This window comes from Adiantum capillus-veneris, chromosome 14 (assembly GCF_014529385.1).
Source record: "Adiantum capillus-veneris isolate H3 chromosome 14, ASM1452938v2, whole genome shotgun sequence".
NCBI lineage: Eukaryota > Viridiplantae > Streptophyta > Polypodiopsida > Polypodiales > Pteridaceae > Adiantum > Adiantum capillus-veneris.
The window spans coordinates 66,210,940-66,236,565 of record NC_140944.1 but is presented as its reverse complement, the minus strand read 5'-3'; the positions used below and the strand labels follow the sequence as shown (position 1 = coordinate 66,236,565).

The following is a 25,626-nucleotide window of genomic DNA, read 5'->3' as shown; positions in this document are numbered from 1 at the left end:
GGATGTAACCGGTGTGCCCAGCTGAGCCGGTGTGAGGCACAATCGTTCCGCAGTATCCAGGGAGATGAAGTTATCTGTGGATCCCGGATCATAAAGAATCAGTACTCGCTGGTTGTTCAAAGGACCCCAGCCCTTCAGAAGTTGAGGCTTTCCTTTCTCAGATTCTGTGTTTCCTTGAACATCTGGGATTGAGTTCGAACTTGGTGGTGCGGGTTCCTTCCTTGCTTTCTCTTGCCTCGTAGAGGCTTGCTCTTGCCGTTGCTGCATTAGAGGGCAGTCCGGTTTCATATGTCCTTTCTCGCCACAGTAGAAGCATCTTCCTTTCTCTCTGAAAGTTTGAAGTTGAGTAGGAGAAAGATACTTAGTTCGCTTGCCAGTGCCCTCTGGCTTCTTAGAATGATCATCGTCCCTAGATGGAGGACGTTTTCTTCCCTGGCCCCCTTGGTCATCGTAGACCCCTCTTTGTCTTGCACGGTAAGTTGCTATGCTCCATCTTTCTGGGCGTCCCAGTTGAGTGCAAATCCTCAGCAATGATTGCTGACTCCATCATCCTCTGAAGAGTATCACTCGGATACACCTTTATACTCTTTCGTAGCTGCGGTTGGAGACCCGCTTCGAACTTTCTTTTCTTTTCCTCATCAGCAATCTTCATGAAGAGAGTGACCTTCAGAAGAACCGAGCAATACTTGTCCACATAAGTCGTTACTCTTTCATGTTCCTTCTGGGCAAGCGAGTCCCATTCCTTCCGTATGTCCTGCTCGAAGTCAGGCGGAAGAAATTGTTCATAAAATTCAGATTTGAAGCTCTCCCAAGTTCTGGCCTTAGAACCTTCCAGAATCTTGGCTAACCACCAATTACTTGCCGTTTCCTTGAGGTGCATCCCCACATGGCGTAATTTAGATCTTTCTGTGAAGTGCCCATTGGTAAAGGCGACTTCAAACTGTCTGATGAAGGATAGTGCTTTGGAGATGTCTCTCCGTCCGTTGTAGGTTTCGAACTTGATGTCCTTGTCACCCGATTTGAAGACTCTCACGCGATGTTGAGACTTGCGACCATGCTTCTTGAATCGAGGCTTATCTTTAGGTTGATGTAGGGTAGTAGCAGTAGCGGCTTCCTTCATCTGACGAGATGATCGAGAAGTAGAGGTATAATCAGGAGAGTAAGATGGGATGAGATAGAGATGTCCTTGCTCTCGTCTAGCAGAGAGAGCGCTTTTTCCTGGCCTTTCCTTGAAGTAGGCCGTTCATTCCGATCCGAAGATCCTTTCTGCACCTCGGCACGTTCTTCTTCTCTTGCCTCCTGTGGTCTCACGCCAACAGTGCTATCTGGATGCTTGGCTGCATTAGTTCCATTCGTTTTCTTCATTCCGCCCAAAAGCTTTTGGACGTCCGGCAACAGTAAGATTTGTTGCAACTCCGCAAGCTGAGCTTGCACTTGTTGAAGCTCCTCTTCAACGCTTCTCCCTTGGCTTGACATGGTTCTTCCTGTTCTTCCCGGAATCGTCCTTCTTTGCAAAGAAAGAGAGGAGTCCGAGCTCTGATACCACTGTCACAAAACGGGAGCATACATGAGCACTTAGAAAATCTGAAAATTATAATTCTTTGAAAACATGAGAGAAAGGAGAAGATCGACACGGTATTGGGGACCAGAAAATGGGCTGGTCCCCCCCCGTTAAGAGTATTCTTTTATTCAGGGAGAATTCTTATACAAGCACGAGAACCCGAGGAAACCCCTCCGTTCTGTAATCTTAGACCCGAAGGTCGTGCTTTCCCGTAAAGGGCTTGGGCACAAGGCCGTTCCTTCCCGTAAGGGACTTAGGTGCGAAGCCGTACTTTCCTGTAAGGGACTTAGGCGTGAAGCCGTACTTCCCGTGAAGGGCCTTCCCGTGAGACGGGAGATTCCTGCAAAAGAAACCACACAAAGCAGCAATTCTCAATGCGTATCAACACCTCATACCTGTCGCTTCTTGCTCGGAGAATCAACCTCCGTACGCAGTCGTCACGCGAACACTTGCAAATTCTGTCGCCAGGCTCTACTGCAGAATCCCAACGCTAGTACTTCTTGCTGCTCCCGGCGTATGCAAACTGAAACGCTGGCTACCCTTTTATAGGGTCTGACACCCGGCAGGAATAGGGGTCCAAAAGCAGAGCTTGGCGCTCCTAGAGAGAGAAGAGAGAAAATCGCGTTTTCTAGAGAGAGGAGAGAGAAAATCGCGTTTTCTAGAGAGGGGAGAGAGAGAGAGATCACAATTCAGCCCCCCTGCGTAGGTTTTAGCGCTGGCTTACTTTATAAGAGCCTTACTTGCTTTATTTTATTAATAAAGGGGCCGGTCACTTAAAAGTGACCGGTCACTTCATAAAATAAAGTGTGAACCCGTTCAAACTTTAAAAACTCACTCAGTTAGTGAAAACAATGCTACACGTACACATTCCAGGCGTCCCCGGGTGCAGGACACGACACAGATGCAATGCAGACACAGACTCCTCGCGGGAAAACATCTGTCCTCCCGCGACCGTTCCTGCTTTTCGTAAAAAGCGTCATTGAACCCATCTTTATTCTTGTGCTTGCGTTCTTACGCGTATTTTCTTACTCAGTTCGGATTTCCTCCTTAGCCTATGGGATGCCCCCTTACTGATACACCCATCACCCATCATGTGACGCATCAGGGGCACTCGCAACCTGGCCCTTTCCACCGAACTTACGGAAACTCCTTCGCGATGTTTACCGTCACCCATCAAATGACACATCAGAGTTGTCCGTTCTTGATGGCAGTTCCTGTAGCTACAATCTTTTAACAGTTCTTAGTGCACATAATAAAATATCCTAAAAAAAAGAGATTAATCATTAAAAATAAGAAAATAGTCCAATTAGCAACAGCAGACCACGCAGGAGTCCTGTTCTTTCAGTACACTGCTCGACTGGGACGTCATATACTAGCAGCACAGGGGGAGGCCCGCCCCGCTGCAGCACCTCATTGGCAGGAGGAGGGGCTCACAGCTGAGTTCTTGGCAGTTTTTTGGGAGAGGTTGTGGGACTCCAGACAGCCGAGGCGAGTCACCTTGTTTCAGTGGCTGGTCGCACAGAGCTACAGCAGTCGGGAGTTGGCTAGTGCATAGTGGTCTCTCGGCCGCATGTGCAGCTTGTGACCACCTTGTGGAGAGTCAGCGTCACTGTCTTTGGGACTGTCCCTCGGCCCAGCAGGTGTGGCTACGAGTTGTTCGGCTCATGCCTGCTCTCTCCACGGCTCGACAATACACTTGGGGAGCAGCGGCTTGGTCCACCCTCTCAGGCCCGGCACTTCAGTTTGAGCTATCTTCCACCAGCAGGATGATAGTGATGCAGGAGGGGCGACCTACACTCCAGCCTGCTACAGAGCTTACTCCACAAGAGTGGTGCAGTGAGAGAGAGGAGTGTTGGGAGCTCATCAGTGGCCTGGCACTCTGGTTCATTTGGCGGGCCCGTTGCCTCCGCATCTTTGAGGCTCGCCTCGTGCCACCAGTAGAGACTGTTCGCGACTTCTGGCTAGAGCTGATCCACAGTCTCAGAGGACAGTTCGAGGGACTATAGGGCAGCTCCGACCGCATGCGGGAGCGCAGAGAGGCTTTCCTTCGACTTTGGCGTCCTGGGCCTTTCTACACCATGGTCCAGGGTGTACTCCGATGGCACTACCGACCACGTGTGTGGCTTTTCCCTCCTCCCATTTCTTGATTTAGCCTCATTGTACATAAGCTGTTTTTTTCATTGAGAGAGTCTCCCTCGCATGGTTGTTGTAGCCCTCTCTTGAAGAGGTGGTTGTAGCCGTATGGGCAGTTTTATTAACTACCTCTGAATTAACTATATTGCATCAATTTGGCAGTTTTCTCTTGCGTGTCTTGACCTGTTATAAATGTCTGGCTCACTTTCTTGTCATGCTAAGCATTGGCTTGTTTTCTTAAGTCATCGGTTGATCTTGCAGGAAGCCTTTTTGCAACAGTTGTCTGATCTTGGGCCAGATCTTTGCATCACAGCTTCATATGGCAATATATTACCAAAGAGATTTCTGAAGATTCCAGTGTATGGTGAGTGTTTGTTATACAGGTCAAGTTTTAAATCTTAAGTGACCACATTTGTTCAGTAATGTTTCCCTTGTGCTAGATTCCATCCGGAACATGTGACTCCGCAAGTCTTTGGTCATGTGCATCTCTCGCTTTTTGGCCCCAAAAAGATGTCCTCATTAGGCTCCATACTCCAAACTTCAAAATAGAGTGCTGGATACAGAAGAGGAGTAACCCAAACAAGGATTTAAAAAAAACTCAGGGTAGAGGAGCCAATTTTGAGACATGGCCCAGTAGGGAAACAGATACACCCTCGCTTTAGAGACAAAATTATGGAACATGCATGGAATCTTGCTTATGTGTCCTCTTTTGATTTGCTGAAAAGTATACCATGAAGGTAGTGGGGCTTGAGTGTCTCTGATCCTTCCAAGAAAATTGAATTTTCTAAACCAGAGTGCATAAAATTTGAAAAAGATCAATCTTGGTATCATTTAATGCGCCTTTTCACAAGGAACCCGATGCAATTTTCCGAATCCTGAATAGATTTGCAAAATCCTTCCCCCCCCCCCCCCCCCTCTCTCTCACTGAACCTTGATAATTTTCTGCTGACGTGGCTTATTCACGATGCATGCGATACTGCACCTGTTGCAACGGTGTGCGATAGGAGGCAACTGTGTCGCCACCACTACCCTGACCTTGTGGCCTCTACCTGGGCTGCCTCCTTCCACCTCCATGATAGCCTTTCCATCCTTATTGAGTGAGAGGGTGCCTGAGCACGAGGACAAGGCTGGATACAAGAGAACGCTTGATCATATATTCACATTTCGAGCTATCATTGAGGAGGGTCGAGCACTTGAGCACCGTAACTGCTTTCTTATACTTTTCTGAGTGAGAAAAGGTGGGGTATGTTGGCACTTTATGACACGGTGACAGGTGCCAATAGAGGGGCGATGAGATATAGTTTTGCTCCATTGTTGGCGTGAAGGAAGGATGTCCGAGCTCTCTCTCACTTTTCTTATGTATATTGATGAATTCTCAGAGTGTATTGATATAGAGGATGGTAGAGGTGCACAACTATCAGGGTGGTAGAGGTGCATAGTTATCTGGCACCTAGGTACCCTTGTTGCGTTATGCCCATTATATTGTTTTCATTGGTGACTCGCCAAAAGGGGCTACAATGACAATTGGATGCATTACAGAGCTATGCACAAGATAGATTTGTCTATGATTCTTGGCATGACCAAGGTGATACTGTTCAACAACACAACACCTTGGGTGGTGCATCGACACCAATATCTACTTATGGTCAATAAGCGGTGGAGTATGTAGGACTCTACATATATATGAGAATCGTTTTACAAGATCTTCTTTCTCTATGAGAGAGGCAACAACTTTGAGACAGACACGAGGATATGCAGTCCTTGCACGATTGGAGTGGATGTGCTCACTTATTCAATTTTAGGAGCTCGTACCAAGGCATGGTTGTGTGGTACATCGTATGGAGTACAAATTTGGAGACTTAGTCTAGACCATCATCGTTGGTTTGGTCGGATGCATGGATGGAGAGACATGCAGAGACCACTAGTCACTATGATCTCTAGGATGATCCAATGTAAGGCCGCTGTGCGACATGAGGTTGTAAGCAGAATTGGGAGCTACACTCGTCATTGCTTGTGGTTGAGGCTCTTACTAGATCATTGTATTCCATATATGGCGTGTGGGAGCATTGTCACGAGGACATGGCAACTGATAACCTTAGTTGTTGGTTTTTTTCCAATGATTTTTTTTTTAATTTTTGAGACCCTTTTTTTTTAAGTTGCAAATGGTCGGACATTGTATGGCCAATGTGAGCGGTAGTTCCACCCGTAGACGGGAAGTTGGTGGGCATTGGAACTCGTGAAGTAAAAGGATGTCTAGGCTCAATTCAAGATCATGTAGGCACCCCCGTCCGCAGTTAGCAAGTTGGTGGATACTAGGAAGTGAACTCAATAAAGGTACAATGTCAAGGTGGGGTCACCAAAGGAAAGTACCCGACAGTAGGCTACATTGCTTTTTTGAATCCGGTCCCAGTGGGGATTGATGGTCAGATAACGAGTGGGAGTCCCATCCCCTAAAAATTAGGGAACTGCTATTTTGGGCCACGAAATCTATTTGTGTCATTAGCTTTAGAATGACAAGGGGAACATTTTATTACTCTGCTGCAAAGTCAACTGATGCACGAGTTGAGAGATTTTTAAGCAGAAATCGCAATGCGGGGAAATTGCATGCATAAGTGCCAAGTGGCACTTTTTGGCCAATTTACCAAGTTTGGGAGAACAGAACTCGTAATTGACTATTTGGAGCAGTTTTGGAGGCTGATAACTGTGATTTTCAGCCATTTCTCTCCATTTTTGAGCTTCCCATGACTTTACCTAGGACCAAGGAGCTCATTTTCAGCATTGGAAGGCATCAGATGCATCTTTACAGGGTTGTTTTGCTGCGTTTTCAACGCTACGCAGGTTTTGGTTGCCATGGAAATCTTTCCCTTTTGCATCTATTTGTTAACAGATGCATGACAGGTCAAGCGCAGAAGAGGGGGACGCTGGATTTATGTTGGGGGGATGCTTCATTGAGAACCTGTCACAGGTTAAGAGCTATGGAGTGCTTTCTTTCCACTCTATGTACAATGTGGTGCTAGGAGGGATGCCCTGCACACTACACACTGCTCTCTCTCCCCCCTATGTGCAGTTATGTGATGCCCCACAAGAGGGCTCTTCATTTGACTGATGTATAATTGTGTGGTTTCATGCTTTTGTGCCGAGGCAAGAGCCTCCTTGAGCAAGAACAGGTGCAGCTAATTGCTACTCCAAAACAGGCACCGGTGAGGGTCATAACCTCACCATACAGGTGCGTTTTCAGCACTGTGTATGCGTTGTAATTCGACTGTTTTTCAGCCATACGGACTCCAGAACCATTGGGCACGATGCCCCACTGACAGAGGACAGTTCGGGGACTTTTAGGGCTGAAAACAAGGCAAAAACCAGTAAATACAGCGTGCTGATTTTTTTTTTTTTTGGGCAGGAATCAGAGGATTTATGCTAGTGGAAGTGAGTTCCAGCAGGGGAGTTGGTTTCGCACAAGTTTTGGGGTTGTTATGTTGCCAAAACTTGGCCAAAACAAGTGCTATCTAGATATAGGTAAAGAATTTCCAGGACTCTACTTTGTAATTTACCCTCTCAAAGTATAAAGAAAGACCGAAAGGGGCGCCAATTTTGGGACCTACAGGTTGTCGGCGTCTACTCGGAGCATTCTAGCTTTCGAGCCGTGTGTGTGCATAAGTGTTAATTCCCGTCGCAGGTTACCTTTCTAAAGTGCTCTGTGTGTGTGTCTAAAGTAAAGAATTTCGGGTGGAAGCCAAAGTCTACCGCCCTAAAGGCCGGTTTCATTGCCGGGATATAAATCACTTCTTCTTCAAAGAGTGAGTCTCGGTTGTTTTGGGTAAAGACACAGAGTACAGGAACGCGGGATTACACTATGACCGACAATGGAAAGGGCATTATGAAAGAGGATTCCTCTTCACAGGACAGACAGGAAATTCCGCATGTTCGCCCTGCCAAAAAGTGGTCAAATTAGGACCGATTTTCTGCTGCGTTTTTAGGGTTTGCAAGTATGAACCAAGATGAGATAGGGAGAGGTCTCACGGTAGTAGATTGGCCACTAGACTCGTACGGGAGTGATGTGGGTCTGCCAAGTGACACACTGCTTGCCGGTTCTATGAGGTGATTGCTTGGATTCTTTGACGCATCGGTAAATCATCTTGAAATTTGAGCTTACATGGTCGTGGGTGGTACGCTACAATGTTGCAGAATTATGCTCGTTTGCAGAGGCAAGATCCTCTTTTATAGGTACAGGTTGCAAGATGCTATGTGGTGAAGTTCAAGAACTATCCACCTATGGATGGAAAGTGGATGGAAGAGCATGAACTATTAGAGTCACCAAATGTATTGCAGCTTTACCTTGAGGCCTTTGAGCCTACTTATGCCCCAACCCAACATGTGCAAAGGAGAGGTAATGATAGAACCAACACATCATATGTACATATGAATTCAGTGTAATAGATGGAAATGACAAAAGTATGAAGGTCTCATTAAGTCATTTGTATCTATGTGTTACGACCTTTCTTGCGGGATACATGCGATGATAAAAGAGTGCTAACAACACAAGATCATCAGTGGCATGTATTTATGGTATGCAATCAAGGACGTTTGCGATTTTAAGAGGGGGTATGTCACGAGGACGTGGCAACTGCGAACCTTAGTTGTTGGTTTCTTTTCAATGATTTTTGTTTAATTTTTGAAACCCTTTTTTTTGAAGTTGCAAATGGTCGGACATTGTATGGCCAATGTGAACGGTAGTTCCACCCGCAGACGGAAGTTGGCCGGCACTGGAACTCGTAAAGTAAAAGGATGTCTAGGCTCAGTTCAAGATCATGTAGGTACTCCCGTCACACTTAGCAAGTTGGCGCATACTAGGAAGTGAACTCAATAAAGGTACAATGTCAAGGTGGGGTCACCAAAGGAAAGTACCCAACAGTTAGGCTACATTGCATTTTTGAATGCGGTCGCAGTGGGGATTGATGGTCAGATAACCAGTGGAAGTCCAACGGAAGCATCCCCTAAAATTTAGGGAACTGCTATTTTGGGCCACGAAATCTATTCGCGTCATTAGCTTCAGAATGACAAGGGGAACATTTTATTACTCTGTTGCAAAGTCACCTTATGCACCAGTTGAGAGATTTTTAAGCAAGAGGTCCAATGCAGGGAAATTGCATGCATGAGTGCCAAGTGGAACTTTTTGGCCAATTTACCAAGTTTGGGAGATCAGAACTCGTAATTGACTTTTTGGAGCAGTTTTGGAGGTTGATAACTATGATTTTCAGCCATTTCTTTCCATTTTTGAGCTTCCCATGACTTTACCTAGGACCAAGGAGCTCATTTTCAGCATTGGAAGGCATCAGATGCGTCTTTACAGGGTTGTTTTGCTGCGTTTTGAACGATACGCAGGTTTTGGTTGCCATGGAAATCTTTCCCTTTTGCATCTATTTGTTCACAGATGCATGACAGGTCAAGCGCAGAAGAGGGGACGCTCGATTTATGCTGGGGGTATGCTTCATTGAGAACCTGTCACAGGTTAAGAGCTATGCAGTGCTTTCTTTCCACTCTATGTACAGTGTGGTGCTAGGAGTGATGCCCTGCACACTACACATTGCTCTCTCTCCCCTACGTGCAGTTTTGTGATGCCCACAAGAGGGCTCTTCATTTGACTGATGTACAGCTATGTGGTTTCATGCTTTTGTGCTAAGGCAAGAGCCTCCTTGAGCACGAAAAGGCGTAGCTAATTGCTACTCCAAAGCAAGCACTGGTGAGGGTCATAACCTCACCATACAGGTGCGTTTTCAGCGTTGTGTATGCATTGTAATTTGATTGTTTTTCAGCCATACGGACGGTAGAACCATTGGGAACAGTGCCCCACTGACAGAGGACAGTTCGGGGACTGTTTAGGGCTGAAAACAAGGCAAAAACCAGTAAATACAGCGTGCTGAATTTACTGTTTTTGGGCAGGAATCAGAGGGTTTATGCCAGTGGAAGTGAGTTCCAGCAGGGGGATTGGTTTTGCGCAAGTTTTGGGACTGTTATGTTGCCGAGACTCTACTTTGTAATTTACCCTCTCAAAGTATAAAGAAATACCAAAAGGGGCTGTCACAAAGTGATGACGTGGCCACCGACAGCAAAAACCCTAATTTCTGCTAGAAACCCTAAAAAACTTGCAAACCCTAATTTCTGCCAGAAACCCTAATTTCTGGAAACCCTAACCCTAACTGCTGGCTGAAACCCGAAGTGGCTGAAAACCCTAAATTTTGGCGCCAGTGCCACGTGGCAACAATGTACAGAGGATTCCGGATTTTGCGGCGGAAAAAGCAGAGCTTGAAGAAAAGCAGCTAGCGACGGATTTCTTGCTGGCTTTTTGCTACGCTTTGAGAGAAAGAGAGAATATGCTTTATTTTACCTGGTCTCAGAGAAAGAGAGAGAGAAACTGCTTTTGCTTTTAAGCTTTTGGGGCTTTGCTTTTGGGCATCCCTTGTAACCTTTGTGTTAGTGGTTTAGGGCTCACTTCTCAGAGCATCTGGACGCAGAGTTTGAGAGTGAAACCCTAACCGCTCTTGTACTCTGACATTGATTTTTAATACATAAAGAAATACCGAAAGGCGCCAATCTTTGAGGCCAATATCTCTAGGCATGGTACTCCGCCGGGCCAGTGCAAATCTATTGTGATCTGTGAATTGTTTTGAAGTGGTTATTTGGTGTTGTCGCGATTGATTCTTTGACTTGGAGTGTCCGAGTCTGTTACTGTGGTATCAGAGCACGGCCGATTTCTCTTGTACGTCCGATCCCCAAATTTTTTTCCGCGGCACCTATGGCTTCACGCAAGGATCAATCGACTCCCTCTGCATATGGAGATGCGGGCAAGGATCACAAACGAAAATTCAGACAGAGAGTATGGCCCGCCTCGATGATGCTCAGTTTTGTGAAGGATCCGAAATTGGCAAAATATATGAGCGAGACTTCTTTTCAGGAAGTGCATGTGCAATGGCAGAAAACCACTACACCACCCCTGAAACCCGCTCTCAAAAAATGTTCTGATCACAAACAGTATTCAGAGAAGGAATTACAAGAGGTGGTTGATGCACGGATTGCTCAACTTTTTGACGCGCAGAAGAAAGCCAAAAAGCACGGCAAAAAGTAGAAGAAAGGCACTGACTTCCCGGGATATTTGGGTCGTTAGTCGACATTTGACAAGGCAAAGAAATAGAAGAAGCGTGTCCGGTTTGAAGGAGTACCCAGTTCTTCTTCTGACAGTTCTTCTAGCTCTTAAGATTCGAGTGAAGAAGACAAAAAAGGTAAAAAGCGAAGCAAGAAACAAAGCTTTCGAAAGGGCAAGAAACAGGCAAAGAAGGCTAAATTTCACCCAGAGACTAACAGTTCTACTGAGGACTCGTCTACAGACAGCTCAGATTCCGATGACGGAAACTTTTATGCGAACAAGGAGAATTTTGACAAAGCCAACCAGTATGACTTTCTCAAAGACAAAAGCAAGAAATTCCGAGAGTTTAAGGAACAAGTTTGATACTTTTTCAGGATACTCAGATGCTTCGAAGGCTTTGTCTTTTATACAGCAGTTTGACATCGCTTTCGCGGGAGGACGCTATTCAGAGCACTCCAAGATTCGGAGAGCTGCCTCTTACTTTAAGGGAAATGCTCGTACTTGGTGGTCCACGCTTCTTTTAAACAAGACTGCGCCAGTTAAATGCTGAAATTTAAAAAGCTTTTTACTTCTTCTTGGTTGACGCAAGAATATGAACGAGATATACGAGCTGCTTGGAACCATCTTCGGATGACCAAGAAAGATACAATCAATGCTTATTGTGAAAGATTCTGGAGCTCTTTTCTACCCGCCTCTTCATTCAAGAAGATCTCGTTTAGAGAACAAATTGAGCTGTTCACCTCGGGTCTACCTACAGAGATCGGAGATCACTGCTTGGAGCAGAAGTCAACTTCTATTCAGGAGTTGATGAGTCATACGAAGCGAGGCTTTGCCATTCACTTTGGTAGTCTGACCTACCCCACAGATGAGGCCATGACGCAATGAGTCGAACAGACTTCTGGGAATGAAAGTAGAAAGAAAAAGAGCAACCCAGAGAAAAAGGATGCATGACCCAATCTTACTCCTGAGGAGAGAGCTCGCTTTATCAGAGAGGGGAAGTGCTTTGGATGCGGGGAACATGGACATATCTCCGCGAAGTGCCCTATAAAGGCACAGAAAGAAGAGAATGATAAAGACGACAAGAGGCCTGAGAGTTCGAGAGCAGCTGAGGAACGTGGCAGAAAAGGCAAATAGAAAAGCAGAACTGGTACCACATGGCGTGGGACTTGCACCGAATCAAATGAATGAAAGTACAAACTTTGCCGCTTTTGGGGTAAAGTGATGGATCAGGAAGCTCTTTTGAAGGAGCCAAGGCCAACTTCTTTTCACTCGAAATTGGCGGCTCGATTTGGAATTACGCCCAATAGACTGACGCCACAGGCGGAGGTAGTTCGTTTGGCACCGGATGGGATGTTGCCATTACACCGAGCATTGGCAAACTTCGTTTGCAATGACAGGGGTGTTCAGGGCACGCGAGTAACGTTCTACTCAGGATCGCTTGGTACCACAAGAACTACGCAGTGGTTGACTACCGGGCCGAGAAAGCGACTTTGATAAATGAAGGGCTCTGAGATTGTACTTGATGAACTTCTGTTTCTTTACTCATTCTTCTGGGAGAGAACTGAACGATGGATAAAGGTCGAATATGTTTTGACCCGATCAAAACGCTAAGATTTTTCTCCACACTCATGCCGATTGCTTTTCAGAGGGCCTGAAGATCAGACCATTGACCTGATACCTGGAAGCACGCCACCGAACCGGCCACCTTGTTGTGTGGGCCGAGTAGAGAATGAAAAGATTATGAACCTAGTGAAAGACCTCTTGGAAAAGGGTCTTGTCCAGCATAGTACTTCACCGTATTGCTCTCCACTGTCGTTGGATTTGAAGAAAGACGGATCTTGGAGAATGTGCATCGATTATAGAAGCTCTCAACAAAATCACCATCAAGAACAGATTTCCGATTCCTAGGATCGATGATATACTCGACAAGTTACAAAGATCCTCGTGCTTTAGCAAGATTGACTTGAAGAGTGGATATCATCAGATCCGAATCACGACGGGAGACGTATACAAGACAGCCTTCTGGACGACCTTTTGGATTATTTGAGTTTTTGGTGATACCTTTTGGCTTAACCAATGCTCGTGCGACATTTAACCGGATGATGGATATGATTTTTTGAGAGTACATGCTATTTGTTGGCACTTTTCTTTGATGATATCATTATTTTCTCCAAGAATGAAGCAGAACTCAGAGATCATATGCTTCAGAGATACTTTTTTTTTTTGGGGACACTTTGTCTCAGCAGCATGAGTGCAAATGGATCCGGCCAAGATAGACACTATCCGTGATTGGCCCGATTCGAAGAAAGTCCATGAAGTTGGAAGCTTCTTGGGACTCTGTTCGTACTACAGACGGTTCATTCGAAAGTTTGCAGAGGTTGCTTCCCCTTTGCATATCTTGATACAGAAAGGAGTCCCTTTTCTCGTGGGGATCCATAGAGGTGACTGCCTTTCAGACATTGAAAGAGAAATTGACTACGGGACCAATTTTGACTTTGCCGGACTTGCCGAAGTCATTTGAAGTATATTGTGATGCTTGTGGTCGTAGTCTGGGTGCGGTCTTAATGCAAGAAGGCCATGTCATTGCTTACGAGAGCCGATTGTTCTCTAGGCCGGAGATGATAGCACAGAGTTATGAGAAAGAGCTTTTGGCGGTTATCCATGCTCTTACTCAGTGGCGGCATTACCTACTCAGAGCGGATTTTACTGTCTTTACAGACCATTAGAGTTTGCGCTACTTCTTGTCACAGAAGCTGTTTTCGGAAAAGCAGATGCGGTGGGCGAACATATTGTCACGGTTTTACTTCCAGATTGTCCATGTGCAGGGACAGAAGAATGTGGTGGCAAATGCTTTCTCTCGGAAGCCGTTGGTTCTGGCTATTTCCGCGATACATCATAGGAGCTTCGAGGATATGGTCGATTAGTATGCCACAGATACAAATTTTGCAGATATTTTCACACGGATATGGGATGGGGAGACAGTAGCTGTATACTCCCTTTGGGAAGGCTACTTGATGAGAAAAACTATGTTGTGCGTTACACAGCCGTTGAGGGAAAAGGTTATGACTGAATGCCACTGTTCACCATGAAGGGGGTAGAGAGATACTTCTTTTGGCGGAGACTCAAAAAGGATGTGGAAGAGTTTGTGCGCAGTATGCCAAAGGGTCAAGTTTGACAGGCATATGGCACAGGGATTGTTACAGCCTTTACCCATACCCACCCGCCCTTGGGAAAGGATTGCAATGGACTTCATTTTTTATCTCCCGAGAACACAGAATGATCACGATGATTTTCCGATTACATGGCACGTCTGAGACGATTGTCTCCGACAGAGACCCCAGATTTAAGAGTTTGTTTTGGAAGGCAATTTGGGAGAACATTGGTACGCGGTTGCAGTTCTCGTCATCGTTCCACTTGCAGATTGACAGGCAATCTGAGATTGCCAATTCATTGGTTGCGGATTTATTGAAGTCTTGTATCTCGGATCAGAATACTCAATGGGAAAAGAACTTACCTTTGGTGGAATTTGCCTACAATAACAGGATATACTCTTCGACGGGGGAAGACGTTATTTGAGATTGTTGAAAGTGCTGCAAAGGTTCCATCCTTCCTGAGCACGAAAGATTAGATATTTGAAGCGGATGAATATTCGCGAGATTTGGATACGGCTTTTGCCAAGGTTTGCTAGACTTTGCAGGAGTCTCAAGAACAACAGAAAAAGGATCGCCATCGTCACGACTTGAAATTGAAGGAGGATGATTGGGTGCTCTTACGTTTTGAGAAGGCACGCCTAAGAAAGAAAAAAGGAAAGGAGAGGCTTTTTCCAAAGCTTAGTATGCGATACTACGGACCTTTCGAGATCACTGAAAAGATAAATGATGTCTCCTTCCGATTGAAACTGCCAGATACTTGGAGGATTCACAATGCATTGCATGTGAGTCTCTTGAAACCTTTTAGGGGTGATGTGCCTGATGATGGGGAGCCTAATGAGCAACCCGAAGTGAAAGAAAATGAGGAGACCCTTGTTCCTGAACAGATTTTGGCACATAGAGATACGAAGAAAGGTAAAGTCCGAAGGCGGTTCTTGGTTAAGTTCAAGAACTATCTTGCATTTGATGCGAAGTGGATGGAGGAGGAGGACCTAGCAGATACTCCTCGGATTGTGAAACTTTACCTCGATGCTTTGGTTTAGCATAGTCTACTCCAAACGGAACCCAGAAATTCAGCTTGGCCGGAGATCTTGTGCAGTGGGATGCACAAGAGGGGAGTTACTCCACTCCTTTGTCAACAGATACCTTGATTTTGATACTAAAGTCACTAATATCTCTTTGAGCTTTAGGGATACTGAGAGCTGACAGTATTCTGCTGGATGACTTTATGAAATGGAATTCTTGATAAAGATACTGATTTGTTCGTGACTTCTTTTGAGTGCAGGAACTGATAGACGAAATGACTGCAGCATTTTGGTCTGATTGATCTCGAATAGACATGGTTGCAATGGAGGTTAGTCAATCGGACACGGATGAGGTCCCGATTGGACCTAGATGTGATTGCTAGCTACGTTGTTGATAAATCATGGTGTAAGATCCGAATAAATGTTGAATGTCATGTGATGTCTGGTGATGTCATGTGATGTGACTGTCGATTTGGTACATGTGTTAGATGTGTGTTCCTAGTACGTAGGCACTAACAGTCAGTGTCTGCTAAGACAGTTTATGGCTTCTATCGGTTTTGCAGGCGTAACCGCGGTCGATTACAATGCTTTCAAGATGGGGATATGTCACAAAGTGATGACGTGGCTACCGACAACAGAAACCCTAATTTATGCCAGAAGCCCTAAAAATCCTGCAAACCCTAATTTCTGAAAACCCTAACCCTTACTACTGGCTGAAAAACCCTAAATTTTGGCGCCAGTGCCACATGGCAGCAGTGTACGGAGGATTCCGGATTTTGCGGCGGAAAAAGCGGAGCTGGAAGAAAAGCATCTAGCGACGGATTTCTTGCTGGCTTTTTGCTACGCTTTGAGAGAAAGAGAGAGAAGAGAGAATATGCTTTGTTTTACTTGCTCTCAGAGAGAGAGAGAGAGAGAGAGAGAGAGAGAGAGAGAGAGAAACTGCTTTTTCTTTCAAGCTTTTGGGGCTCTGCGTTTGGGCATCCCTTGTAACCTTTTTATTAGTGGTTTAGGGCTCACTTCTCAGAGCATCTGGACACAGAGTTTGAGAGTGAAACCCTAACCGCTCTTGTACTCTGACATTGATTTTTAATACATAAAGAAATACCGAAAGGGGCGCCAGTCTGTGGGGCCAATATCTCTAGGCACGGAACTCTGTCGGTCCAGTGCAAATCTATTGTGATCTGTGAATTGTTTTGAAGTGGTTATTTGGTGCTGTCGCGATTGATTCTTGACTTGGAGTGTCCAAGTCTGTTATAGGGGCGCCAATTTTGGGGCCTACAGGTTGTCGGCGTCTGCTCGGAGCATTCTAGCTTCCGAGCTGTGTGTGTGGATAAGTGTTAATTCCCGTCACAGGTTACCTTTCTAAAGTGCTCTATGTGTGTGTCTAAAGTAAAGAATTTCGGGTGAAAGCCAAAGTCTACTGCCCTACAGGCCGGTTTCAAGCATTGTTATGCTAGATTGGCCAACTAGTTGTCTTGATAGCTAGCCATCATGGGAGACTTTAGATGCTGGTATGCACGAATTGCAGTCTGGTTTTAGTTGCATGACTTTATTGTGGACAAATTGCCACCTTCTTAGTACTCCCTTGGACACACCCTCGCTCACATCTATATGGTCAGATATCAACTAGGTTATTAGATAGGATGCTGGATCTCATGCAGATTGATACAAAGAGGACACGGATGACCTAGCGAGTTGGGGGAGAAAATGCTTTTCCAAATTACTAAGGATGGATATATTTCATGACCAAGATGCATAGATTCACAACACTTGCACAGATTTCGATGTGTCATTGGACATTTTTCGACCCCCTCACATGAGCTCTAGAGCAATAGATAAGCAAGCTATGCAACTTAGAGCTATGAAATAGATATGCAGCTATAAAACGTTTCAAAACTTCATGGCTACTATGCCGAAGGGCCTCCTAGATAGAGCTACAAAGATTTGTAGATCTTGACACTCACTTACATCTTGCACATCACATCATTGATATATTTACCATTGCCACATGTAGGCTATTGTTGAGAGGCACAGAGCAGCTCCTACGAGATTCTTTACAAAGGAGGAGATATGCCATGATGAAGCGCCCATGAGAGAGTTTATCTGTAATGGCAATTGATATATAATTATTTTTTTGCAAACTGACAAGTGGAAAAACATGATTGAGCTATGGGCTATGCGAAAGGACATCATATTTATGTACACTTTATTATTCAAGTGCTCTTTATGAGCTATGAACATTATTATGTCCGGCCGGGCAGTCTGTACTCCTTTTGAGCATTCAAAAAAGTCTAAATAAATACGTGCTCACTCTTGCACATGGGGAGATTGCACTAGTGTCTATGTCTATTCTTCTCTCCCTTCCTCTCTTCTCTCTACGGGCTACACCATTGGGTTTGCAACATTCATAACGACCAAAATTATTATAATCAAAAGATGAGTCGAGCCTCTCTTAAACTTCGTTTTTTCTTACTTATTCTAGGATTGTCCATAGATCATTACAAGTCTCATAAGATTGTGAATGTGTTTGAACTATTTAGGACATGTAAATTCGATAATTATCGAATGTATAATTGATCATATTAAGCTTACTCTGTGCACAAGGATAACGGGGGGGGGGGGGGGGGGGGGGGGGAAATCCTCACATAAATCTATGCAAATTAGAATAATCTCAATCACGGGCTTGATTAAAATATTAGGAAAAGAAAAAGAGTACAGATTGCCAAGTTGGACATAATAATGTTCATAGCTCATAAATAACACTTGAATAATAAAATATACATAAATATGTGTCCTTTTGCATAGCCCATAGCTTGGTCATGCTTTTCCACCTATCAGTTTACAAAAAAATAATTATTTATCAATTGCCATTACATTATCATATGCTACTTACAGCTGCAGCCCAATGAGGAGATAAAGTTTTGGGAGATAGGCCTCTAGCTGGCTCTATTGGTTCAATTGTTTGTTCATATTTTAGCATTTGTTACCTTAGTCTTTTGTATTTTTATAGTGGACATTTGATCATATGAGGATGATGGAATTTTATGATCTCATAGGTCTTTTAAACATTTTGCATACGTTAATCCTTAATCAATATGTGATTTCATCTCTCTCTCTCTCTCTCTATCTCTCTCTCTCTTTCTATATATATATATATATATATATTATATATATATATATATATATATATTAATATATATATATATATATATATATATATATATATTATATATATATTATATATATATATATATATATATAATATATATATATATATATATATTATATATATATGTATGTATGTATATAGATATCTACCAAAAATAGGGCTTGTACCCTTGTTGTATTACAAAATATTACAAAAGGCCGATCTTGTTGATTACAATATAGCATAAAGCCACATTACAAAGATACAACCAATGGTTGAAAACCCCTCTAGATCTCCAAAGGCACAAAGCTAAGGGAAAAACCTCATGGATCAGCATATAGAGTTGAGTGAGGAGATCATACTTGGTACTCCATGGGTGAAAACTTATACGGCTATACCTGATTGCAATACCATTCACTACATGTTTTGATGGCTTGTTGACGGTTCCCTTTGCTCCAAATGCTGAATCCGTGGTAGCACAGTCTCTCTGTCTTCTAAGAAAAGATAAATTCTAGAAGAGGATTCACCAAGTCGGCATGTAGACAAGAAACAAACATCGACATCACCATGAGTAATGTTTAGAATATGGTATAAAAGCTGCAAGATGAAGCAACCACCAAAATGGCTTAAGAAAAATCTCCGCCAAGGTACTAACTGTATTGTGAGCTAAAGTACAACATCCAAAGCCACAAGAAATGGTCAAGGAAACCAAGGACTAGAAGACACCATGCATGGCACTACGCTGAATGGAGCACCGGTAGTCGATTGAAGATTATAACCTGGAAGCCCCTTCTGAAAGAGAAGTATTCTCAAAAGTACGCTCTGAGGTAACAAACTAACTCAATCCCACGTCGGAAAAGAGCAAACACTGTCACTGAAAGCTCCAGAGCTAAAGCCAAGAACTTCCCCCAAGATAGGAAGCCCCCCTTCGCACTCAATCGTGGGAAAAGAGAATAAGTACCACTAGAAAGAAAACTGAGATAAACTGGAGTAAAATAGTTTCCTTTGTAATTGAATAGCAAAACTTGCATCTCAAAGAACTCGAGACTCAAAGAGAATCACACCATCGGTAAACTTGAGCTGCTAAGAATAGAAAGAATTGAAAGGTTGTCACCGAAGGATCATGTTTCCCAAAGAAGCCGTCGAGGTCCAACAAAATCTAGCTACTCAAGCAAACTTCCTCATATCAAACCAAATCTCCGCCACTCCTCTGCATCTGCCAAGATCAAACATGCAGGTACAATCCAATATAATTTGCCAAATTGCATATAGACTCAGAAGAGCACATATACTCCCAAAATGTTGTAACTTGCTTCCTTAAAATCTTGAACAAATTGTTCTTTCCTCTTGTGCTAAAGAGAATATACCCACAACTAGACTGTGGAATCAATATCCAATGCATAACATGACCCAATACTCAAAGGAAGAGCAAAGGAACCGCCTGGGGAACTACAACAAGCCCACGAAGAACGTTGGGGCTCTTTGTGGGCTGATCTGTAATATGCAAGGAATCTGGGCAAAAAACTGCAAGGAAAAGAACCTGCTATACTTGCCAGCCGTGGCCAGATGTGCACCCAAAGGACTGCCCCCAAGGCTGGAGCTTTCCAAAGGGATGTATGGAAGAAGCATCGAAATGTTGCTGACTGCGGGAGTAGGAATTAGATGTCTCCACTAAATGTTGACACTGCGTGCACACTTGTCATTCAAAGGATCTTGACAAATCTATTGTCGAATATCAAGAAAACTGTGCATAAAAGGTTGCAAACCTTTCCCACATCTGGTTGGACAAGCTCACAAGAGGTTGTAAACCCGGCCCACAACTGGTACTAGGTAGTGACAAGCTCACAAAAGGGCAAAGGAATGACCAAATCTGTAGGGCCACATTGCTATCGATGAAGAGAGAACATGGAGATAAGAGTAGTCCACACTCCAAGAAAACCTCCTCGAACTGTTGTCATTGTCGGCGAAGCATTTGGCACCACATGCTCCACGTCTAAATTTCATCCAAGGAAGTTGGATTATCACACTAGAAGTGGTTCTGGATAAAAGTATCCCCCTCTCCCTGTCAAAAAGCCAACTCCAACACATGCATTGAAACATGCACATGAACTGCTGCTGAACAAGAGTCAGGAACTTCCATCCTTAGATGGACAATGAGGAAAAAAAACCCAATAACATCATCTGCTTTGAGAAGGAAAGAAATCCGCCTCTGCAATTGAATCCTCAACCTACTACTCATCAGATAGGTAGCTTGGTCGACAATTCCAAGAAAGACGTGCATTTGCAAAAAGGCAAAGCAAATCTACCAATCCCTCTCCTCGAAGAAAACACAACCATAGAAACCTGCTCCAGAAGTGATAAGAAGACCGTTACTCTTGTCCAAACACTTTTCTCTGAAGAAGAGGCTGGAATTGAATCCCCCTGTGGATCCAACAATTGTATGCTTTGCTCCCCTTGCGGGAAGGCACGACAACATGACTCCATGTGGGAAAACCAAAGCAATCAAGCATTGTTACACATCTTGAAGCCTCCATCGGGTTCCCCTTAGTAAAGAGAGGTCGGGGTTAACAAGGGTAAAGACGGGGAAGTCGAAGATGAGGTTCCAAGGCCTTCACATACCCTAATCTGCCCCAAACTGGAGAAAAACTAGGAAAAAACAGCAAGCTTCTTCTCTCTCAATCAAGAGCAAAACGGTAGTGGATCAGCCAAATCTGAGCATCCGAGGTGGTCGTGCCACCCATGGTTGACACGTACGGTTACGTACGACGGGTACACGTGCGAAGACGTGCAGTACTAATTGAACTAAAAAAAAAATAGACGCACGTTGACGTAACGTACGATGCAAAAAACAAAATCATACATCTCTAGAGCCTACAAGAGAGACTAGACCAAGAAGTTCTCAAACATGATAGATCAATCATTATATGTATTTACCATTATGAGTCATGACATAGACCTTCGTACTTAGTACTAAGTACTTACAACTTAAGTCTTACAAGCTAGAACATGAAAGATCTGTCGATGGACATTGGAAACGGTAATGTTCGAAAAAAGAAGAATCATGATTGCATTGCATAAGTAGAGAGATACAAGTGACAAAAAATAGTGACACAACTCATGGCCTGTGGGTGCAAACTTTAAAGCATAAAGAGAGAGTCCTAAGTGCTCATATCGCTCTCATCACCGGAGTTGTGGTCCGAGCGTGACCTTGAGCTTGAGGTAGTTGCATCATCCTCATCACTACATAAATCAGATGCACTAGATGCAAGACCATAATCTCCCTCACTAAGGATGTTGCCCTCATCATCAAACTCTGGCTCTCTAAGATCGGTAGGCCTAGAAATGAGCACATTCTCCAAAGTGGCGGTTGCCATAGTAAATCCGCTACCCGAGCCTCACCGCACATAGGTCTTGGGTGTTTGTGCCGAGGCTCTGTCACTCCCATGAGCAACCGGAGTCGGAGCTCCTCTACTCGCTCTTGCTGAAGCTTGCACAACCACCTTCTTGCGGGACCTTGTGCGAGAGACACGGCGATCAATCTCCTCCAACAGTAGAGGTCTCGAAATATTTGCTCCTCCTTTGGATCGCGCTCTTTGTTGAGACTCTTAAGAGTCTCAATGGAGAGCTTGCATTCATCTACATTGACCTATTTTTCATTGACAACATGCAAGAAGGTAAATGGAGTTAACAATTTGGCAAGGAAAAAATATGAGCACATGTGAAAGCATAAATTAAAGAGTAGGTTGTAGCTAACTTGATTACTTGCCTAGCCATTGGCATCTCATGCATAGACCGCTACATACGTAAATTGGAGCGACAACAGATAAGCCGCTCCAATTGTGTGTGTATGAGAGAATATGCCGACCAATTCCGCTCACACTCACCCGATGAGCAATCCTAGAGCACATAGAAGAGAGGCATGAGGTTTTGGTTATGGGAATCGAGAGATGATTCATGACATGAGCGAGATTATAAATTTATGATTTATGGTATATCGTATATCTGTCCAAGAACCCTCAATGCCACCCTTTGAAGGTGAGGCAATGGATGGCCAAAACATTTCCACCAAAAAAGAGGCTTCACTAAGGAATCCCTCTTCCAACACACGGAGGAAGCGAATGCGATGCCCCTTTGGTCTCCATAGTTGATGAGCTTTTGGAGAAACTCTCCATGGTGTTCTTCTTTGAGTATCTTTGGAAGGTACTTGTCCCGCTCCTCTTGAAGTGCTTGATCCGCAAAGATGGATGACTTCTTGAAAGACGGATGCAAGAGGGCGGCAAAGCCATGGATTGGTCGCCTCATCCAATCCCACCGCTTTTAACAAGAAAGAGGATGTCCTCTCTCTTTGGAGAGTCCTCAAACACATCACTACAAAGAGAGAGAGAGAGAGAGAGAGAGAGAGAGAGAGAGAGAGAGAATAATTAGAGAAGCATGGAAGGGTAGGTGAAACAATTTACAATGTAGATAAATCATAATACTAGGTAGTTACTAGCATATAGAAAATAGTAGAGGATTATAATTGTTTACCATGATCCATCGGGTGCTCCATTGAGAATGGTGGACCTCTCAATCTCCTTGTATGCCTCCTCCATGAAGTGGTAACGGAGACCTATGGTAGACCCTGCCATGTCGGTCATCCGAAGCACCTTGTGCAATGGTAAGCCCACAATGACAAGACAGTTGACAGCTTGCCAAAACTCCTCCTTCAAGCAAAGCCGTTGGATGGCCTTTGCATCTTGTTGGGTTGGTTCTGTCTCTCCTCCGTCCGTGCTTTGAATTCATCCGAGACCATTGTCTTTTGCAAGTTGGTTTGCACATCATAGAGGCGCTAGAGGAGGAGCCACATAGTGGCAAAGCGTGTTTTGGAAGGCTTCTTCAACTCCAAGCTGGAGTTAGTGCGACATGTGGGAAGTACTCTCACCTTTTTGTTTACGAAGTTGATAATTGAGAGGGCTTGGGTTAGAATGTCCTTCACCCAAGATAGGTTGCCAATGTCCTCCATGAGAAGGTCAATGCAATGAGATACACATGGAGTCCATAACCGCCTCTAGCTTTTTGGCCACGGAAGCACAATTGGAGGCATTTTCGGTGATTACTTGAATGACATTGCTTGCACCGATCTACATATGGAGAGAAAAGGAAAGTGAGAAGGGTCGAGGCAAAAGACAAAAGAGATAAAGATGTAGATACTTGAGAGTAGAAACATGAAATTTTACCTCTTTTATGGCTTGATGGATGTGGCGATATATGAAGGCACCCGTGACCTTCTTCCCCCTTGCTCCCGCATCAACCGCTCGCAAGAAGTAGGTGCCAAGAGGGCATGAGACAAGGATATTAATGAAGCCACTCTTCTTGCGGTCACTCCATCCATCAGAGAGAATAGAACATCCATACTTTTCCCATCCCGCACGCACGGGGTCCAGAGACTTGTTGATTTGCGCCCTCTCTACATCAAGCTTCTTGGTGCGCATGTCATGGTATGATACTTCGGTCCACCCCTCACATGGACCACCAACCGCAGCAATAGCCTTCAACATGCGTTTCCAACAGTCTACCCAAAGAATATGGAAAGAGAGATTGGACTCAATGATAGTGCGTGCAATCTCTATCTTTGCTTGCCGTTGCCTCTCTTTGAGGAAAGACAATGGACCGGAAGTTCCACCCACCGCTTGTGCAAGAAGAGTAGCTTGCTTTGGAAGCTGCCCCACCATGACTTTTCTTGCTCTTCTTTGAGACGCTACCTCCATCGGTGGAGGCCATGGTAGCGGCACCGGATGCAACGGACATTGATGGAGAAGCATCCTCTCCTGAATCTGAGACATCTTGGTTGGGTGGCACCACCTCCTCCGATGCCTTTGCAACCCCCTTGCGCATCTTCAAGGGGCGATACTTTACTTTGCACTCTTCGAAGATAACGTCGAGGATATTCGGACATGGGTCAGCTTGCCGTCCCTTGTTGGTCAAGTGGATGATAAGGCGGGTGGCACTTCAGGTCATGGTCCTGGAGCAATATTTGCAATACCAACGAAAAATGTTTTGCTTCCTCTTCACCCTTTCTAAGTAGCGGCAATGCTTCGTGAAGGCTTCATGAAGAGCGGGCGACATTATGGAGAGCTTAAAAGCAAGAGTGATGGAGAGTTTGAAGGAGATGGGGAGTGAGGATAGAACTTGAGAGTGATGAAGAGCTTGAAGGAGATGGGGAGTGAGGGGAGAACTTGAGAGTGATGGAGTGCTTGAAGGAGATGGATAGTGAGGAGAGTGATGGAGGGCTTGAAGGAGATGAAGGGAGCCTTGGAGCTTGATGGAGTAGGGGGCTTGATGAATGGAGAGAGCGTGAGGGAGATAGGGAGATGGTAACTTGTAAGTTGATGGAGAAGAAGAGAGGGTGGGCAAGCCTTATATATTTTAGGGGGAGAGGGAGAGGTCGGTTAAAGGGGGATGTAGAGAGAGAGAGAGAGAGAGAGAGAGAGAGAGAGAGAGAGAGAGAGAGGCTCCCTACCCGACGCCTAGCATTCAAAAAATGCAGCCGTTAAACACCGTCAAACGCAGTAGACTCCGCAACATTAAAAAAAAACCACTGTACGAGTCCCATACGGTACGTACAAACTGTTCCGTACGCCCTACGAGGACAACCCTCGTGTCACCTAGAGCTTTGGTACTATGCCAAAGGTGGCAACGAAAGATGCAATGAAGACAAGAATTGGCTCGTGATCCGATGGACACTTCAACTTCAATCTAGAACACACGCAATGCCACATACATGAACAAGGACTTGTTGAGAAGAGAGATCTTTGATGTAAAGTGACAGGACATCTGAGAGAGAGAGAGAGAGGCTCCCTACCCCCACGCCTAGCATTCAATAAATGCAGCCGTTAAACACGGTCAAACGCGGTAGACTCCGCAAAGTTAAAAAAACACACCACCGTACGAGTCTCGTACAGTATGTACGGACCGTTCCGTACGTCGTACGAGGACAACCCTCGTGTCACCTAGAGCTCTGGTACTATGTCAAAGGTGGCAGCGAAAGATGCAATGAGGACAAGAATTGGCTCGTGACCCGATGGACACTTCGACTTCAATCTAGAACACATGCAATGCTACATACATGAACAAGGCACTTGTGGAGAGGAGAGAGCATTGAGGTAGAGAGAGAGAAAGAAAGAAAGAAAGATTTTATTTACGTCTTCAAAAGGCCAAAGAAAACTAGCCTATGAGACAGATCCGTGTACAAGAATGTGAATATCCTCTGGATATCTGGTATGTGCAAAATGACCGGGTAATAATAGCATCCGGTGTACAAAGTGTAGTGTGGTAAGTGACCGGGTAATAACAAAGCATCCGGTGTGTAGATGTGGGGGTGACCGGGTAATAATAGAACATCCGGTGTATATAGAGAGAGGCATGTATGTGTGTAGTGAGAGTGAGGGGAGGAGGGAGGGGGGTGGTGTGGTACATCAGCTCCATCCAGT

At 44.7% G+C, this 25,626-nt stretch overlaps 1 protein-coding gene across 3 annotated transcripts in view; it reads left to right on the top strand.

Annotated features, from left to right (window-relative positions):
* PDE194 (formyltransferase) overlaps positions 1-25,626 on the top strand; it is an 84,856-nt gene that overhangs the window by 47,495 nt on the left and 11,735 nt on the right. For all 3 annotated transcript variants that reach the window (XR_015190198.1, XM_086528693.1, XM_086528694.1), the window contains exon 5: positions 3,956-4,058. Coding sequence is in view for 2 of the 3 variants with exons in the window: in XM_086528693.1 (XP_086384819.1) it covers positions 3,956-4,058 (103 nt within the window). In the remaining variant the exon portion in view is untranslated. The remainder of the gene's footprint in view (positions 1-3,955; positions 4,059-25,626) is intronic.